The sequence below is a fragment of the Fundulus heteroclitus genome, chromosome 7 (assembly GCF_011125445.2).
Source record: "Fundulus heteroclitus isolate FHET01 chromosome 7, MU-UCD_Fhet_4.1, whole genome shotgun sequence".
Taxonomy (NCBI): domain Eukaryota; kingdom Metazoa; phylum Chordata; class Actinopteri; order Cyprinodontiformes; family Fundulidae; genus Fundulus; species Fundulus heteroclitus.
Window position 1 is genome coordinate 21139180 of NC_046367.1, and position 21362 is coordinate 21160541.

Sequence of the window (21362 nt, forward strand, 5' to 3'; positions counted from 1 at the left end):
CCACAAATAGGTAGAATACACTTTAAATACTATTATAATAATGTTATATACAGTGATGGTTTCCTGGGAAATTAATTTCTAAAAGATTATCATTATTTTCTTTTTTTCTTTTTCTTGTTGTGTCATTTTTCTAGAATCTACACGCAAATTTAGAACAAAATCTTCCATTTCAACATCATGTTTGCCCTGGGCATACAAATCCTCTGAAGCAGAGCTGGAGCTAATCTGAGGCTTCTGAGAGCTCGACTTTGCCAAATCCTCTGGACGTGCTCCAAAGTGACAACCTGATTTGATAGAAAATGACAACAACTTGCAGGCAAAATGTCACGACACCTGTTGGAGAGGAGAAGCGCATGAAGGCAAGGACCCAGATTACATCCTTTACAATTGTTTTCTGCCTCCTTTCTTCAGCTTAGTAAGAAATTCAGGTCCAGTGAAGATCTTTGTGGTCTTTATGAAATCTTATTTTTTTTTTTAAAGAAACGCTCCCAAAACTGATGTCACGTGTATATGGAAGTGTTTCTTTAAGAAAAAGTGGCTGAATCCCTTCATTAATTCTGCTTTAATGTAAGAGACAAGTTACACTTTAAACACATCACTAAACCGATTACTTCATGCAGAATTGATAAGCAAATGCTCCTCAAGCCATTCAGCATCTGGAATGGCTCCACAAGGGATCCAAATGTCTTTTTATTTAAGAAAACACAATAACAAACTCTAGTTCCCAAATGCTCACAGAGTCCTGTTAATATCAAGATGCTGATGTTAAATATCAAGATAATGATGTTGTATGAGTCAATATTTATTGCGCATCCGTCTGACATCTGTGGAGCAATATATTTGCCAAAATCATAAATTTATGTAAAATAACACAAAGACTGCTTTACTATAGTATGCTAGTGATTTCTATTAAAATTCAATATATATTCTTCAAATGGCAATCTTGTATTTGTTTATTGTGTTTGTTTCTATTGTGTTATTGTGATTATGTCACCAGTATTTACTTTACAGTTTGATATAATAATTTAGTAATTTATTATCACATTAAAATGTTTTTTTTTTTTACTACTATTTACTGCGTTCAGTCAGTTCAGGCAGTGAGCTCATTTACTCTGTGAACAAACAGGGGTCAAACAGCCCGGCCGTATATAAGGACAGAGGCAGCAACTGTCGTACATGCTGGCTATCGTACTTTTTTTCTTCTGAAAACCTGAGTAAAGGTGCTCCTTCCAGACACTGTTTGGAAGAATAGTGTATGCCGATTCAAAATATATACACACATAAGTGCAAACAAAAAATAATAAACTGCTTTGCTAGAAGCTCTTTTAGTGGGCGCATGGTAATGCCTCGTTGTTCAGCTGAACGCTTCAGAAGCTCTTTTATTGCTGCTGCAGTGCGCTTTCATAAAGATGGCTTTGTATGATCTAACTTTTCATAATGTTATTGACACTGGTGTTGTTATATCATAATGTTGTGGCACTTTTGTTGTGGTCTATAGCAGAGTCCATTGTTGGTGTTTTTCGCCTGTATAAATGTTTTTTTACATGTCAGTGGCAACTCAATTTCCCCCTTGGGGATTAGTAAGGTAAACCCTTAACCTTAGAATGATCTCAAAACCAAGAATACTAGAAATAAAACAAAACTACAATTAAAATTGACCAAAGATTAACCAGAATTAAGAAGGTTTAAATAAGGTCTAGGTTTCCAGTGAGCAGTGGAAAATATAAAAGACACCTATGAGAAGTCATGCTAGAAATGTCTAAGACCCCACTGTTACAAAAACAACATTAACACACAAGAATGAACATATTTTTGCTGTTGTATAGAGAAACGGTGCATCATTTTGTGGATCGATAAAATAAAGATTGTTCTTTGTGGGTCTTGAGACTGCGGGCAGTTTTTTCGGACAAGCCCCAATTACTGAATCAAAGCCACATCTCACTGTGATGCTTGGGGCTGACTGGGGGATCATGGTATGCAGAGTTTCTCATTACGTTTTGGCTATTTGTCACATACCAGGGATTAGGTCATGTTGCCTTATGCTGAGGGGGAGATGCCCTTGAAATGGACGTTTCAACGAGATGATGATCCTAAACACAAGAAGCAGCATCTTGGTTCTAAACCAGCAACATTGAACTGTATCTGTCGGCAGAATTTGTATTATTGAGTCGATTTCAGCCTTGTATAGTTCGCTATGTTATCTATTTACTATTGTTTTAGTGAGACAAAATTTACATTTACAGGGACAACGGATGAAAAATAACCTTTTGGCTAATTCTGCTGAATTTACCAAAATGTTAATTAATGTCCATTGTCCATGCCAAATAAACCAATAATTTAAATTAAATAAATGTTTATGGATTTTTTTTCTAGATTATCCACTAAACATTTGCTTGCGAAAAAATTAAAATTTTTTAACAAGTTTATACTCTGTTGCTTCCCTCCTACTTTTAAAACCTATAAGTCATGACTTATTTTCAGCTTGCAAATATATCTATTTCTAAATTTTTATCTGGTGTCTCTTCTGACTCAGTTTCGGTTCAACTTATTCACAGCAACTCCTGAACAGGAATGGTAAAATAAGGATGTCTGCAGCAGCAGCTGGTTACAGATTTGTATTTTCATTACGAGGGTGCTGAAGGAGGTGCGGCGGTAAAGTTGTTAGCTCGGATAAAAGCAAGAAGGTCCTGGGTTTGAATCCTGGTCAAGGCTTTTCCACATGCAGTTGGCATGTATGCGGTTTCTTCAGGTAACCTGGCTTCCTCTCACAGGACTAATTCGACACTTTAGTTTGTCCTTGAGGGCGTGACTGTTTATCCTGTATGTCTCTGAAATAGCCTGGTGACCTCTCCTATACCTCGCCTATCGCCAAATGACCACTGATGACAGACAGCAGCGTCCTTTCAGCCTTCAATAACTCAGCAGGCATGGAATCAGGATGAAGTGTAGTGCATAAAGAAAGATCAAAGCTGAAACTCCATGTTTGGTCAGTCTACCTTCTAATTTCTGCTGTTTCTCATGAAGTCCTGGACTTTTTCCCCCTAACTGAATCATGTTGAAGGCACTGAGTTCATCGCAGGTAAAGAATTTCATGTGATCTATAATAAAACATTCTAATTTTACTCTCAGCTTTGGGAAAAATTCTGTCCACAGGGAAATTTCAATTTAAAAAAATGCATCAGCGTAATGTTTATATTAGTTTGTGACTCTGGTAATGTATCTTTGCCACTCTCATGCCCAAATTTACCTATTGTGGGACAACGAGGGTATTTCTATTCTATTCTATTCTATTCTATTCTATTCTATTCTATTCTCCACTCACTGTTGCTATGCTTTACTCAACCACATGTGTCCCTAACATAAATGATTCTAGAGACACTTTTATCCAGCGTCTATAAGTGTAACAATGATAGTCACCTCTGGAGCAGAAATAACTATATCTCCCCAAAAGCTGACAGAATTGTAGTTCCTTCATTTACAAATATGCAAACGTCTCTAATCAAGCTGCCAGAAATGCCTAATGCACACAGAGAAATTGACATTATGAACTAACACTGCAGTCGGAGACTTTTCTATCAGTTTTTTTTTATGTTGGGTATTGATGCCAAGTCTGATGTTTCACTCATACAGTAACTCCTCATTTGGCAACTCTGCTTTGTTCTTGGTTTCTTTATATTATTTGTTTTTTTTAAACATTTCTAAAGCCTAAACAATTGAAAAGCAAAAAAATATTTGATATGCCCAAGCAAAAAGCATGTTTCTCAAAGTAGACTTTATAAACTCTTAAATTACAGGTTATATATATTATGCTCAAAAGATAAAGGGAACACTCAAACAACACAATGTAACTCCAAGTCAATCATATTTCTGTGAAATCAAGCTGTTCACTTAAGAAGCAACACTGATTGACAATCAATTTCACCTGCTGGTGTTCAAATGAAATAGACAACAGGTGGAAACTAGAGGCAATAAACAAGACCCCCCAATAAAGCAGTGGTTCTGCAGGTGGTGACCACAGACCACTTCTCAGTTCCTCTGCTTTCTGCCTGATGTTTTGGTCACTTTTGAATGCTGGCGGTGCTTTCAGTCTAGAGGTAGCATGAGACGGAGTCTACAACCCACACAAGTCGCTCAGGTAGTGCAGCTCATCCAGGATGGCACAGCAATGCCAGCTGTGGCAAGAAGATTTGCTGTGTCTGTCAGCGTAGTGTCCAATTCATGGAGGCGTTACCAGGAGACAGGCCAGTACATCTGGAGATGTGGAGGAGGCCAACAACCCTGCAGCAGGACCGCTGCCTCAGCCTTTGAGCAAGGAGGAACAGGAGCACTGCCAGATCCCTGCAGAATGACCTCCAGCAGCCACAGATGTACATGTGTCTGCTCAAACAATCAGAAACAGACTCCATGAAGGAGGTATGAGGGCCTGACGTCCACAGGTGGGGGTTATGCTTACAGCCCAACACCATGCAGGACGTTTGCCGTTTGCCAGAGAAAACCAAGATGGGCAAATTTACCACTGGCGCCCTGAGCTCTTCACAGATGAAAGCTGGTTAACACTGAACACATGTGACAGAGTCTGGAGACGCAGTGGAGAACGTTCTGCTGCCTGCAACATCCTACAGCATGACCGGTTTGGCAGTGGGTCAGTCATGGTGTGTGTGTGTGTGGGGGGGGCATTTTCTTTGGGGGCCACACAGCCCTCCATGTGGTCACCAGAGGTGGTCTGACTGCCATTAGGTACAGAGATGAAATCCTCAGAGCCATTGTGAGAGCATATGATGGTTCCTCCTAATGCAAGACGATGCTAGACCTCATGTGGCTGGAGTGTCAGCAGTTCCTGCAAGACAAAGGAATTGATGCTATGGACTGGCCCACCCATTCCCCAGACCTCGATCCAATTAAGCACATCTGGGACATCATGTCTTGCTCCATCCACCAACGCCACATTGCACCACAGACTGTCCAGAAGTTGGCAGATGTGTTAGTCCAGATCTGGGAGGAGATCCCTCAGGAGACCATCCTCCACCTCATCAGGAGCATGGCCATGTGCTGTAGGGAGGTCATACAGGGACGTGGAGGCCACACACACTGCTGAGCCTCGTTTTGACTTGTTTTAAGGACATTACATCAAAGTCCTGTGTTTTTCCAATTTAATTTTGAGTTTTACTCCAAATCCAGACCTCCCTGGGTTAATAAATGTGATTTCTATTGATAATTTTTGTGCGATTTTGTTGTCAGCACATTCAACTATGTAAAGAACAAAGTATTTAATAAGAATATTTCATTTATTGTTATTTATTGTAATGTTTTTTTAGTGTTCCCTTACACACACACACACACACACACACACACACACACACATATATATATATATATATATATATATATATATATATATATATATATATATATATATATATATATATATAAAACTTTGGTCAACAACCCTATACCACTGTTAAAATCCTTAATGTGCTCAGATAATTAAGGATATCCATTTCAAAACTGGGATGACCGGCTTTATTAGCATTTTAATTTGTAAATCGGGTTTTAGCTCTTTCAGTCTGAACAAAAGAATGTGATTTAGGTTGAGCCATATTTGCTCCTAAATATCTTCAATCCATCTCTTCTGCATTCCTCTTGCGCTCCATGGAGTGACGCACGACCCTGTAGGAGGGCAGATAGTTTATAAGGCTGTCAGAAAACCATCAGCACCCATCAGTCCGTGTCCTGCACTCCACAACTGTTATGTCCCTGGAGGATGAGTTCATTTTAACCCTGGAGGACAGCAGAGCTTTGCCCCGCAACGTCTCCAAGGCGCTGTGGGACTCCGGCGCGGAGCAGCACCAGTACGCGGTCTGGCTGCCCGGCATCGGGATCGCTGCCGTCTACGGGATCATCATCGCCGTGGGTCTGGTCGGGAATGTCACTCTGATGAAGACGTGTCTCCTGGTGAAGTCCATGCGCACCGTGCCCAACCTGTTCCTGTCCAGCCTGGCTCTGGGGGACCTGCTGCTGCTGGTGACCTGCGCCCCGGTGGACGCCAGCCGGTACCTGGTGGACGAGTGGCTGTTCGGGCGCGTCGGCTGCAAGCTGATCCCTTTCATCCAGCTCACCTCCGTCGGAGTCTCCGTGTTCACCCTGACTGCGCTCGCTGCTGACCGGTAAACCTGCTGCACAGACAGGAGCAGCCGAGGGCTGCGTTGAGTTTACAATATTCTCCTGCATGACGGAAATGTGAAAATGTACAACATCAAAGTAAATATTATTAAGGCAGCAGAATTGGAGGAACGCCTCCAGAAAGTTTTGAGATGGACAGATGAGGACGAGATTATGGGTTGGCAGTGGCACACCAAAAGCCTGAAGGCAGGATTTCAGGTTCATGTTGGTGTGACTGAACTTAATAATAATAATAATAATAATAATAATAATAATAATAATAATAATAATAATAATAATAATAAATACAGTGTGGCAAATATATATATATACATATACATACATATATATACATATACTATATATATATATATATATATATATATATATATATATATATATATATATATATATATATATATATATATATATATATATATGTATATAAATATAAGAATGTTACTTTTGGACCCAAAGGACGTGTGAGTTATTTAAAAAAAAAGCAGGAAAACATCCTTGAATTATGTGTAATTTAACCTCCTAAAATTAAACATCAAAATAAAATTGTGCTAAAGAAACTGGACAAATTTGACAAGGATGATTAAACATCTACTAATAAAGGGGAGATGTTGCAACCTTTCAAGGTTTGTCCACTCCTCTCCTCAATGCATGCATAAATAATACAGTTCTATGCATATACAATTACAGCATTAAACATGGGGGAAATCTTCCACTTTTCTGAGCCCCTGGCCCCTGCATCCGTCCCCCAGAGCCCCACAGTAGATTTGAAGATTAGCAGACTCATATTCATCTGCAGTCCCTGGCAGGGTGGTTATTATTAATCTTAAAAAAACATAATGAACAAATTATTTGATTTCATATCAACAACGATCTCACAGAGACCTCATTAAAACACAGAAAAAAAAAACGTAATAATCTCTGTTAAAATACTGCAATATACTTCCACTGGTTTAGAGATTTTATTACCACTGAGCGGACAAATCCAACCACCCGAAGGTGCAAGTTCTTCCCTGGGTTTTACAATCCCCTCTGATTACAGCTCTACTGGTAAATGTTTGATATTGTTCAGCAGAAATCGTTCAATGTTAAAGTTCCAAACATTGCAGAAATCTTCTAAGCAAATAAAACTTGCATATTTTTTTCATGCATTTCCAGGTTACAAACTTTGTTCTGCTCAGATTTCCGTAATGATCATATAAGTTTGACTTTGTCTAACACTTTTAGATTCATCTCATCTATTTCTTCTTGTGTCCAATTGGTCCAACAATAATTTATTTATGCTGTTTAATCTGTATTGTTGTGCCTGTTTTAAATACACTTTTACTGAAGATGATCTCTAAATTACGATACTCTTTAAACCAAATCAATTAATTGGTGATCCCAGATCAAACTCTCAATGATTTAATCTTTTTTTATTCAGTTGAGTTCAGGGTATCTTACTTATACAGTAACAGCTTACAACAAATGCCATCTCATGGCACTTAAAAGACAAACAAATCCACTTATTATCCAGAAATAGATTGCCATATCAAACCAATCCAATCTGTATTTAAATGAACCTTAATCTATACAGATTAAGATTCAATTAAAAACATCCCAGTCCAATTCTAGTTTTAACACCATGTTGTCAGATTAACTTTACCATGCCTATTTGTAGAATGTTATCTATCAAAGGAAGCCCAGCTAATTGCAACAAGCCATTTCCTTTGCAGCAATCCCCTATCATGAGCATGTGGTGAGTGGAAAGGAAAGAGTCAGATCTAACTGGAAGAGACCTTCAGCAACCAGGTGGCTTTTGGTAGTGACCGACTTTTCTGTAATGATCTGGTGAATTGTTAAGATTCATTCAGGAGTACTTTCCGTCACGATGTGAAGGACTTCAGAGGTTTTTATTCATTAGGTCTTCCAGTTTAGTCCTGTATTTGTTCTATGTTTGGGTTTTCTTGTATTTTCTATCAGGCTTTGTTCCTCCTGTTTCCGTCTGTCCAGTTTTGTAATCTTACATCTGTTGCCCTCATCCATTCCTGTAGCTACGTTTAGATGTTCATTTACATTTGATAATAACAAGTAAAAGGTGATTGATAATGTGTCTCTGAAGTTTGACTTATAGGCAACCAGACATCAGATTTTCTGTTCTAAATGGTTTGTTTTCAATGGACATATATGTGGTTTAATTAGCCAATCCCAATTTTTGTCAATATTAACATCATAGAATTGTTGTAATGGGAGGGGGAGTACTTCTACTTTAATACTTTAAGTAGTTTTATATCTGGTACTTTATACTTTTACTTGAGTAAAAGGTTTGAGTTGATACTTCTAATTCTACAGAAGTGTTTTCATACCCTAGTATATATACATCTACTAGAGTAATATTTAGATGTGAGTACTTTTGACACCTCTGGTGACAACAATGGGAAGTGTTATAAAATAATTCAACCTTTACTATTAAGACTGCTGCTTAGTTTGGGATTCTGTGGTTCAGAAATACACCATCGATTTACAAAGAAGAAAAGAACGGTGAGTACTTGTTTACTCAAAAAAAAAAATAATTGAAGAGTACAGTTTGGTGCTACTTTGAAGTATCAAGTGCAGAGGTAGATTGTGGATTGTGGAGTTCAGATGTGGAATGAACACACGCATCTGTTATGGCAAACAGAGAGGATACAGATAGAGCTTTTAGTGGAGATAAATGTCAATAATGTGTCAAAAGCCTTTAGAGTTTTCAAGCTTTGATTTTTTTTCTTTTATTTATTTGCCATTTTGTGCTCTTGAGAAGAAAACAGCTCAGATATCAAACTGAGCGTAGTAGGTGTGTTTGTGTTGGACGTTTAACAGCATTCATGATTAATCTGATGATCTCCACATGTAGTTTAGATAACCCACTGTTCCCTTTCGTTCAAAGCTTGCTTTGATTTTTGTCTGTTGTGAAGTCGAAGTCTTCAGAGACGTCCATGCTTACAAATGAGCTCTCCTTCTTCTTTGGTGAAATACCAGTTTTATGCTGATGTTTGGTTATGTTATGGTTGCGTTTAGAAAGCCTCCTTCTCCTTCCGGCTCTGATTACATGCACAATGAAGAAACCTTCAAACTGTAATGCATGCAAACATCTCATATTTGATCTTTAAGGGCCTCACAACATTGAACCTGAGGGTTTGTACTCGGAGATGTAAGGCTTGGATGCCATGGAAACCGACTCCATGAAGCTCTTGATGCACTCTCGAGTTAATCTGACTCTGTTGAAAGTTGGTAACCTCTGTACATAATGCAGGTTCAGATGGTTCGGATGCTTTGAAATGATTTTCCATTTTGGCTCTCCCCTCTTTAGTGAAAGTAGGTGTTCCAACTTTGAACTAGTCAGTAAAATCCTGCTGTTTAGCATCCTGAGACCCACATAGATGTATTAAACATAGACTGCTTGCCTTGGATGTTTGTTTTATCTAAATAATTATCAGTGGATCTTAACGGGACCATTCTACTTCATTGTTCGTTTTATCGATCGCTATCTCTCATTGTTTGTTCTTATGATTTTCAGTGTGAAGGTGAGTTTTCAAATGAATTATTAATAGCTATTTGCTCTGAGAGATGTGCAGAAATTCCCTCACTTAGTTTGTGTTTTGTATTTCTTTACTGCTCATTGCAAAGGTCAAGAACATTTCTGTAAGGCCAGTGTTTTCCATCCCTGGTGCTCAAGGCACGCTGCCTTGCATGTCGGAGATGTTTCTCTTCTTTAACGCACCGGATTCAGATAATTGAACTTCGACAAAAGCTTGTTAATCAGCCATCGACTGAAATCAGGGAAACATCTAAAATATGCAGGGCAGAGTGACTTGAGGACCAGGGTTGATAAATGATTTTGGATAAAAACAGACTGATTTGGTTACGAGCCGTCATACCGTTTATCATAATCACACTACAAGACTTCTTTTTTTGTTTGTTTCTCAGGTACAAAGCTATCGTCAGACCGCTGGACATCAACAGGTCAAAGGCAACACTTGGCATCGGCCTGCGTGCGGGGACGATCTGGCTGCTCTCCATCACTCTGGCCGTTCCCGAGGCCGTCTTCTCCGACCTGCACACCTTCACCACCAGCTACACCAACGAGACGTTCGTGACGTGCGCCCCCTACCCCCACGCTGGGGAGCTGCATCCGAAGATCCACTCCACCGCCTCCTTCCTGATCTTCTACATCATCCCCTTGCTCGTCATTTCTGTTTACTACTTCTTCATCGCTCGCAGCCTGGTCAGGAGCTCGGCGGACTTCTCTGCAGAGGGACACCCGCATCTTCAGAAACAGGTGTGGTGGGTAGGACGCCACGATGAGGCTGGAACGGTTAGATTGATTTACCACACCAAAACAATATCCAGAATAGCAAAACAAATACAGTTCTCTCTTTCGTTTCTTGACAATACAACTCCCTATATAACAGATACTGACAACTAACAGGAAAAAAGTAAGTCTTTCAGTAATAAAAAAAAGCTTGTTCAGAACTTTCTTGATTTACACAACACAAAGAAATAAACACGTAAGACCCACTATAATAGACACTCTCACAAATTTGTTCAAACCCCTGACAAAGGCTTATATAGATAAGACAATAAATCCCTGCGTTCACCATCTTGTCTGCACTCAGACCCTTCACTCACCCACACAACATGACAACGACTTGGTTTTCTTTATGGAAATTCAGCAACAAAAAATCTTTCCTGGTGCTTTATTTTGCATTATACAGGTCATATAATTAGAATATCATGATATAGTAGATTTTTCTTCAGTAATTACGTTCAAAAAGTGAAACTTGTATATTATATTCATTCAATACTCACAGACTGATATATTAAATAAGTATTTCTTTATATAATTTTGATCATTTTAACTGGCAACTAATGAAAACCCCACATTCGGTGTCTCAGAAAATTAGAATAATACTTAACACCAAGACAAAAAAACAGGATTTGCAGACATTTTGGCCAACTGTCAAGTATAAACATAAAAATAATGAGCACATACAGCACTCAATACTTTAGTTGGACCACTCAGCAGCAGTCCAGTCCTTTTTGTCTTTAGCCCGGACGAGATGCTTCTGACGCTGACTCTTGTTCCAGAGTGACTGGACACCAGGAAAGCGGCAGCTGAGACCATGTCCTTCATACGTCTGTCTGGTGGTTCTTGAAGCTCTGACTCCAGCTGCAGTCCACTCTTTGTGAATCCCTCCACAACTTTTAATGTGTTTTGTTTCACAATTCTCTCCAGGGTTCAGTCATCCCTGTTGCTTGTACACTTTTTTTCTACCACATCATTTCCTTCCCTTCACATCTCTATTAATGTGCTGAGCTCTGTGAACAGCCAGCCTCTTTAGCAATGACCTTCTGTGTCCTGCCCTCCTTGTGCGATGTGTCAATGGTCTTCTTTTGGACAACTGTGAAGTCAGCAGTCTTCCCCATGATTGTGTCGCCTACAGAACTAGATGAAGAGGCCATTTCAAGGCCTTTGCAGGTATTTTGAGTTAATGATCTCATTAGAGTGTGGCACCAGATGTCTTTAATATTGGACCTTTTAATAATATTCTAATTTTCTGAGACACTGATTTTGGGGTTTTCATTAGTTGTCAATTATAATCATCAAAATTAAAAAAAATAAACACTTAAAATATATCAGTATGTGTGTACTGAATGAATATAATACACAAGTTTCACTTTTTGAATGGAATTACTGAAAAAAATAAAACTTTTTCATGAAATTGTAATTGTATGACCAGAACCTGTATACCCAGTTAAATCACCACAGGTCCAGTTTCATCTTATCTTAAGCTGTTTAGAGACCAAGCAGGTCACCAAATTGCCCTTTATTGATTTTTGAATGACTGTGTATTCAGCAAATTAGTGAAAAACTAAAATACTGAAGGAAGAAACTACAAAAATCACCATGTGATGACACAAATCGGACTAACCATGCACATATGATATAAATATGCTGCCAGGCGTATACTTTTTTTTAACAAAAAATAAAACACAAGAAAAAAAATGAGTATTGAAAATCAAGTTTTTCATACTTATCGAGACCTAGAAAATAGGAAAATAATCAAATCCCATACTTTCCCAGATTTTTCAAGACCGCACAGGAGCCTAGAGTGTGAGATTGTGCAGCGGGAAAAAAAACAGATAAATTCATTTCAAACAGCTTTGTCAGATAAATAAATGTGATAGTTTTCATTCAGTCAGACAATCCTGCGGCTCTTTGCACAGCCTCTTCCCTCCTTATTATATAAAGCAGCCATAAATATGAAAATATAAACCTCCAAGGTTTAGCTGCTTGACTCTTTTGTTATTGAGTTTGAACCCTTCTGTGGAGTGGAGCTACTTCTTTAAATACTTGAAAATATATATAGTCTTAACTTTACTGCAGAGAAGAGTCCTTTCCCATAAAAACAAGCCAATTATAATAGAAGCATCCGCTAGATGAATGCAGATTTATCTGCCTTCTATTAGCAGTGCAAGAGTACGGTTGATCATACAAAAGAAACAACTCAATACAAAACAAAATAAAAACGGATGTCTAAAAGAAAAGGTATGTCATTCTGTTTTTTGATTTTTATTTTTTATCTCATTTACCAACAGTGAAACTCAGATTATTTACTAGCACTTTCTGACCAACAATACCTATTTAACAGCTAATCAATAAGGATTAGGAACTGTTTTATTTTACTTATCAGTGATAACAAACAATGCTTTTGTCACTGTATTTTGTATACAAATGAGGAGATTATGGGCATTTTCTTATCATTATAGCATACCTAAATTACAAATCTAATAAAAGGAAAGTATCTCTTAGAAATAGTCCTGAGAAATTTCTATTCCCAAGGTTATCTCTGTCAGGGTCCTTTTAGTGCTCTGGTTGCTCCACAACGCCCCTCAATCTGAAAGGATCAAGGTTAAACTGCATTCCTCTTTATACTCTTGATTATGTATAGATCATACAAAGACGTCATGATGTCTCATTTCTGAAGGTGTAAAGCAGATTTGGTCGTTTTTCTAAGCTATATCACTAAATCTCTCTATTGAAGAGCTGTGAATAAATTTGTCCCCTTTCAAAAACCTGCATGGCATTGGCCTGTGTCTTACTAACAATATACTTTCCGGTTGTAAATAGTAGTATGAAGAGGTAATTACCTGGTACAGCCCTGTTTACATCACTTGAAACTTTCCACAAAGGTGTCCCTTTAAAAATGAAAGCTTTGAGTATTATATTGGGACTTTCTGTGACAAACCATCACAAAGTAGGTAATTGTGAAGTGAAAAGAAAATAATATACGTGGTTTTCAAATATATTTTGAAAGAAAAACCTGAACATGTGATGTACATATTTTATTCACTTTTCTGAGTTCTAACTTTGTAGAACCACTTTCACTGTAATTATAGGTAGCTCCGAATCAATTGGGGTATGCCTCAGCTTGCTCTACTGCTATGTTCCTCCAGACCAGGGGTCACCAACATGGTGGCACCAGGTAGCCCCAGAGGACCACATGTGGTGCTCACAACCCTGTTGAAAAAAATAGCACAACCCTCCAGTGAGCTGCCTTTAAATCACTATTTTATTTAGTTGCTCTTCCTTTTTAATCATACTTGTATTTACATATATTCTAAATGACAAAAGCATTAAGAACATATTTATGTTACATAAAGTTAAGGTGAGCCTGGACTCTTGCTCAAAGGTCAGTACTGGAAGCCCTTCGTATGACACGGTACCGATGAAGTAGCTCTCCGTTTGAAAAAGGTTGGTTATCCCTGCTATAGAGACTGAAAGTTCGGCCGTTGTTTTTTTCTTTTTTTACATAATCTCAGTCAGATTGGAAGAAAAGCATCTGTAAACATCAGATTTTAAGCCTTACGGTGTGTTCTCAGTAGAGTTATCAAACCCATATATCTTCTTACACACTTCCTGCTAGGAGGTTACTCTCTGTCCTTTGTGTCCTTGGCCAGGTTTTATGCTGCACCCCCCCCCCCCCCACCCCATGTTTGAGACTTAGACTTTATTGTCGCTGAACTGCACATTCACAATGTACATTTAATGAAATGTAGCACCAAAACATGGCAAAACAAAAAAGAAAGTACAGAAAAGTTATGTTTAGGACAATAAGATTAGTGCAGGTGTACCGTAGCAGCAGGATTCATTGCAACAATGAACAGCCCATATGATAATGCAGATAGTACAGTTACTCAGTGCAACAGTGTTCAGTGTCCATGTAAAGAGACTAGTGTATGTGTGTGTGAGCGGGGAGTATTAAGAGTTTAACCTATTAAAGCTGTTGTGGGCAGCAGGGTGAACAGTCCATTTTGTGGGACAAAGGGGTCTTTTGTGGTTGTCTGAGCCCTGGGCATGCAGTGTCTGCGAGCAGTGTGATGGATGGAGGGAAGGGCTGTCCTGATGATTCTTTCCTCACTACTGTCGCTACACATTTCCAGTCTGAAGCATTGTAGGCCCCAAACCAGACAGCAACAACTTGGCTGATTTTTCCTGAAGTCAACAGGGATCTGTTTTGTTTAGCTGGCATTCAGGATCAGATTGTTTTTGTAGCACCAGTCCACCAGATGTATCACCTCCTCCCTGACCACTGACCACGGAGGACCAGTTTGCTCACCAGGTGCTGGGGGATGACTGTGTTGAATGCTGAGATAGCAATCCCTGTTGAATTCGAGTTTGCATTTGAATTTGGAAATGGTAATTTCCATATGATATGCGGTTTCCTGCCTCACCAATTTTTTTTATTTTATTTTTTGCATGGACGCTGAAACATTCTTTAAGTTCATTATGACCAAGAAGAAGAAACTATGTGGTAGCATTTTTATCTACTTCACAGCCTTGATCACCTGGTGTAAACTTAAATTGGCATGAATTTATAGCCTATCTTTTGGAGGAATGCTCGTTCACGTTGACTTCAAAATCAAGGTCAAATAAAAATGTTCTATCAGGGGGTCTCCTCGAGAGCTGGAGGACATCAGGAAATTAAAGTTTTATTCCATGATTTGTGAATCACTTTGTGAATTACTTATTCATCCCTTAAAATTGTACATCAGGCATAAAACACTTTCCTTTGTTTGATTTTCAGAGAAATAATGTGGCGGTGTTCTTGAAATTAAAATAAATTACCCCAATTTTCAGCAGAGTGTCATCTGGGGTTTACTAGTATTTCAGTGAGTTGGCAAATATTTAAACGTAACTGATTAAATCTAAATTAGCACACTTTGAGAAGACATTTAAACGTAATTTCTCCTTTTTCCTGTTCTGTCAGATCAAGTCCAGGAAGCGTCTGGCCAAAACCGTGCTGGTGTTTGTCGGCTTGTTTGCGCTCTGCTGGCTCCCCAGCCACGTCCTCTACCTGTACCGCTCCTACCACTACGACCAGGTGGACACGTCCCTGGCCCACTTCATCGTCAGTGTGTGCGCTCGCATCTTGGCCTTCACCAACTCCTGCGTCAACCCGTTTGCCCTGTACCTGATGAGCAAGAGCTTCAGCAAGCACTTCAGGAACCAGCTGCTGTGCTGCAGATCCCCCAGACGGCTGAACGGCCAAAACAGCGCCAACACAAACATGACGTCCGTCTAAAGAAATCCTGCCTCACCCAAACACAACGTGGGCTTCACAAGGGCTCTGCTACATTGGATCACATTGGACATTTCTGCAACCTGTTCTTAGTTTAGTGGAACAGAAGAGTGATGGGGATGTAAAGCTCATTTTAGGTGATGATTGGTAATCTACAGATTATGATGGGAATGGACCATTTTTGTTTGGTAACCATTCTCTACATGTTAAATATAAAATCGTATCTAACATCGTAGTTTGTAACAATCGTGGTTTCATGGGAGATTTAAATTATCTAAACTCCAATGCATTGCTCAAACAGTGTTAAAACAGTATGTAGTGATCATGTAAAAAAGCTTAAAGTGCATTTTTCAGCTCCTGCCTTGTTGGAGCCTGAATGTAAATATTCTGCTATTCTGAACCCTTTCCTCCTCAAGATTCATGGCCGCTCACAGTTTGCACGTCCCAAAGACTGCGCATATATCCATCACTCCAAGGATGATCTTTGCTAAACTGCTCATATTTAGGGGACGATAATCACAAAATGATCTATATTTTCCAAATGTGGGTGATGGAGTTGATGATTTATGCTGGGAAAATTTGCAGGGGAGGTTCAAACAACTTTGGGATGAGATCTTTTTATTTTATATATATTTAAATGTTTGCAGTTACTTAGAAAAATCTCAATTAAAAACAAGAATAAAAACAGTATATGTCTTTCTTCCTTGCAACTGAGATGTAGTATTCATGACTATATGTTCTGTATTTTAAAGCTGACCATTCTGGACCAATATTGTGTGGCGGTATATGATGTTGTTGTTGGCGTTGCTTCTGTACATATAGTGTATAAATCTTCTGAATAATTTGTCATTTCTGCATTCGATGTTTAAAATAACACATATTAATAATTTTTCATTTGATGTGAAATAAAAAAAAAAGACATAAAAAATGCCTGACTGATATGTTGGTTACACTGACACTAATAAAGGTAATCATGTAAAAGCACATATATATCTTGAAAAAACATATAATTCGGTAATACAACAGAGTGATAAATTTAAACCATATGATCAGCCTGACTGAAAAAAATATTTGATGGTCTTACAGCTTGGTGTGAGAGTGGGGATGGGATAAAGGGGTGATAAATGCTCAGAAAATCCTCTCGGCAAAGCTGTTAACTGCTTATGTATGCCTAATTTTTAAGGAAAGGAGATTATTAACATCTGAAAGCAGTTATTTAAATAAATTCAATCTACTATAGTGTAGTCTGGAAATACATCCTTTCAGTTTGGAGCACAAATCTTCTCAAAAACACATTTATGGAAGAAAGCTGAGACATTTTAGATTTGCATTGCTCAGGTGATATTTCATGCTCAGGGATTTAATGTTTATTTGTAAAGCACCATTCATACACAAAATGCCTGAAGGTGCTTAACAGGACAATAAAGACCAGAGATACAAGACTCACACACACAAAAAAAAAACATGAGCTATGTTGAAAAATGAGGTTAGAAAAACACTCAATACACAAGTAAGAAGCCCTATATTAAAACAATAAAAACTACATTTAGAAATGACCTGAAACCAGCATCTCACAGGGTGTCAAATGCCAGGGTAAAACGATGGGTTATCAGAAGATACTTAATACACACCGGTGTGATTCCCAAGGGCTGATTATGCCACAACATGGGAGCTGCTACAGCAAAAGCAACGATCTCTCCTAAGTTTATGCTCAGGCCTAGGTACCTTGAGGAGCAACTGGTCAGCTGACCTAAGAGAACGGGAAATATAAGGCTGCAACAGTTCGGCGAGATAGGATGGGGCAAGGCCATGTAGAGCCTTAAAAGACAACGGTTGAATTGGAAAATGAATCCTAAAAATAACGGGAAACCAGTGAAGGGAAGCTTAAAGTGGAGGAAATGGGCTCAAACTTGTGAGTGCCTGGTATGCAGCATTTTGCACTCTTTGGAGACAAATGATGGAAGAAAGCACTGACCCCCACATAAAGTGCACTAGAGTAATCCAGCCGAGTGGCAACAAATGCGTTGATAACGGTCTCAAAGTTGCAGCTTGGAGAGAAATGGTTTTATTTTAGCCAGCTGCCTCAACTGGAAAAAGTTTGATTTAACAACGGGCTTAATCTGAGCGCCAAATTTAAGGTTGCTTTAGGGTTAAGATTGGCGACAACCAGCTTATTATACTGGACCAGGGAACCTATAAACCCATTAGGGGTCTCAGTGTGGTTACCAAAAACCAGAACCCTTTTCTCTTTTTCTAATTGAATTTTAAAAACATTAAATGCCATCCAGGCTTTAATTTGATCAAGACATTGAAGTGTTGGCTGCACAGCGTATGTGCCTTTTTTCTCAAGAGGGATACAGATCTGACACCCATTTGCAAGAAAAAAAAATGCAAGGCCTTGTTTTGTACATATAAAACCAAGTAGGAGCAAATACATGGAAAAGATGAGCGAGCTTAGAACTGAACCCCGTGGGAACGCACAGCAGAGAAGCAGAGGAGGGCAAGTGGTCACCGAGACTGACGCAAAAACTTGTCCTTGATGCCCACCCACTACTGCTTACAAGAAAGTAAAATGGCACGATCCACTGTACTAAATATAGCTGTCAATTCTAAAAGCACAAGAACAACTCAGTCACCATGATCAGTAAAAAATAGGCCATTAAAAACTTTTAAAAGGGCTGATTTGGTGCTGAGCAAAGATTTAAAGTCATATTGTTAAAAACATTTTTACTTTCCAGAAAGGCCATTGTTGGCTGTGTACTTTGAATGGAAAACATAGTTTGGAGATAGGCCTGTAGTTAGCAAGAACTGTGGGATTAAGGGGTGATTTTTTAATAAAAGGTGGAACTACCGCATGTTTGAAAACCCTAGAAACTCCTGACAAGAGTCTATGATTCACCTGAAGCAAATGTCCAATTGTGGGAAATGTTCAATTTATCTCTTTAACTAGCTGAAAAGGGGCAGCATCATTTAGTGACCTTGCAGGCTTCAAACAACCAATAATCTCTTGTAGTGCAAAGAAGGTCACAGACTCAAACTTGTCAAAGACAGGCAGAGTAAGAAAAAAAAACTGAGGGATTGTGAGCAAAAGGAGAGTTTAGAGCTCCAGCTGAGGAGACCTGAACACAAAAGTGCAAAAAGCCTTCACAAGCTGCAGGGGAGAGATGCAATTAGACTGTGGTAGATTCAGAGAACAGTCTAAAATAAAACACGTGGATAGTGACAGCTGGACAGAACAATGTACAGAGAAGTGCTTTAACATCTGGAAAGTCGCTCGCGCTCAGCTGTCACTACTGATAGTTCAGGTCGAGTCGTTCATCCATGGCTCAGGTTTTGTTTTAGGCTGTCTGGGTTTTGATGAAGCCACAATGTCCAACTAAGTCTGACACATTGAAGGAAACCATAAACTAGGCTCCTCAGTCAGTTAAAAACACAGCTACATTCAGCAGCGGCCCGATGTCTAACTGTGGTCATTATAGTGTGTACAGTCGTGTCACAAGTCAAGACCGGCAAGTTGCAAGTCAAGTCCAAGTCCTGTGATTTAAATTTCAAGTCATTAATCTTACATATTTCCCTTTATAGTCCCACAGAGGGGAAATATGTCTCTGTGTTTATCCCATCCCTTAAGCGGTAATGCTGCAGCTCTGTGTTTGTGTTTTTTTCATGCCTGCTCTGTCCCTGACTGATCTGCTCCCTCGTTAGCTCCAAGCAGCAACACTTGTCCCCACTAATTAGAGGTAGTGAGGGCACCTGCGCTCCGCCCTATACATACCCGTCTATCCCTGCATGTTGGTGCCAGATTCTTGAAAGCCTTCTGTGTAAGTAGACCATCCACCTTGCCTCAATCGCCTTCCTGTGCCTGACCCAATTTTGTTCTGCGGATTACTGCCTGTTTGCCTTGGCCCAGTCAGACTCTCCCTCTGGCTTCTGATTCTCGACACTGAACCTCCTGCACGGTACCTGACCAAGCCTGACCGCCTAGCCCTCTGGTACCTCCGTCCGACTCTGATACACCGTGTATGACCCTGGACTGCTCCTCGGACGGCCTGCTCACTGCTACACAGCTTACCAACAGAGCCCATTGGCTGTGCTTCCACACATAAGCACCAAGCAGGTGGAGACCTTGGAGCCACGGATCGGATCCAGTCACCTCTCGGATACTGAGGTCAGTGCCTTTTATTCAGCGCTCTCCACATTACACTGAGTTTATTACAGCAACTAACCTTACTCTCTCTGTTGCAGTGGTTTCTGAGTGCTCTCCAGCCTGTTTCCTGCCTTTAAACAAACCTTTTAAACCTGCTCCTGTGTATCGGCTGAATTATCGGGTCCACTACTTGTTGCATTACACAGGGAGCAGAATGCTGAGTGGCGCACGGGGAGCAATCTGTGGTCAAGGGTCTTGCTCTGGGACCCAGAGTGAGAGACAGGTCATGATGAAACATAATGCGGCAGGAGAGTATGGACGGATGAAGGAAATCATAAAACAACATCTGAATACCAATAAAAAAGCATTTCTTAATTGTGCCATTATTCCAAACACCATTAACTATTTAGAGAAACAGTAAAATGCTTTCCCAGTGTTTATTTTCAACCTTTTGTTTAGGTCAAACTATAATCAGTGACCCGTCAACGCAAAAGAAAACCATGCTTCAGCTTTGCTAGAAACAGGCAGTCCTAAGAAGCCATACAAATTTCAACATGAACTAAAACATAAATGAGAGATAAGTTCTGAAACATCGATCAACACTATTTGTCACTGTGTGTGGATGAGATAGAACACCTTTTAAATTTAGTAAAAGAACGCATTTAAAGATTCACTAAACAGCTTGTTTGTCTTTTCTTTCTTTTTTTTTTAAGAAAAAACATTAATGACCTGAGGGCAAAATGGTGCAGATTAATCTTATCTTTACTATCATTATTTTGTGTGGTAATTTTTTTACTTTACCACGAGTCATTTCAAGTAAAGACCCTCAGGTCACAAGTTATTAGTATTTAACTAAAGGTAAAGTTGGAAATTTTTTCTAATATAACCAAATCAATTCTCAAGTCATCAAATCTGTGTCTGACTTGAGAGAGAGATGACCAGGTAACGGACTTATAAATTATCCATTTAAACAATCTTAGTTTTAGTCCGTTCTTATCTAATTAATGATAGAGTGAACGTCGAGCATATATTGACAAAACGGTTGCCTTTCTCAGAGAAGGCAAAGGAAGTGCCAACAGATGCAGAGGGCAGGGATTCCTAAAGTATTTGACTTATTACATCTTCCACAACAGACGGGAAAAATGATAGGGACTGGATGATAAACAGCAGCTCAAAAATGCTCTATTTTGCCTAACATGCTGGCAATTCTATTACAAAATCGAGAAAAGCTAAACTAGTGCAGTAAATTACAGAGAATGTATCCAACATAAAACATAGAAAGCTTTGTGAGAGATTTCCAGAGCAGGAAAGAAACCTTGGACTCAAACATTGTGTTTGTGTGTGTGGTGGTGGAGGAAGGGGCCCAAAAGGACAGTGTTGTCCTGGGCCCTAACAAAGCTGTCGGCTGTGCAAAAAAACACATATGAACAACAACAAGT

The 21362-nt window shown here is 39.2% G+C and overlaps 1 protein-coding gene across 1 annotated transcript; it reads left to right on the forward strand.

Annotated features, from left to right (window-relative positions):
* Positions 1–5748: 5748 nt before the first annotated feature.
* On the forward strand, positions 5749–16685 carry LOC105934893 (gastrin-releasing peptide receptor). The gene is made up of 3 exons (XM_012875068.3): positions 5749–6164; positions 10123–10474; positions 15468–16685. Exons 1-3 carry the CDS (start codon positions 5749–5751, stop codon positions 15780–15782), a joined length of 1083 nt encoding a protein of 360 aa, XP_012730522.2. The 3' UTR covers positions 15783–16685.
* Positions 16686–21362: the final 4677 nt, after the last annotated feature.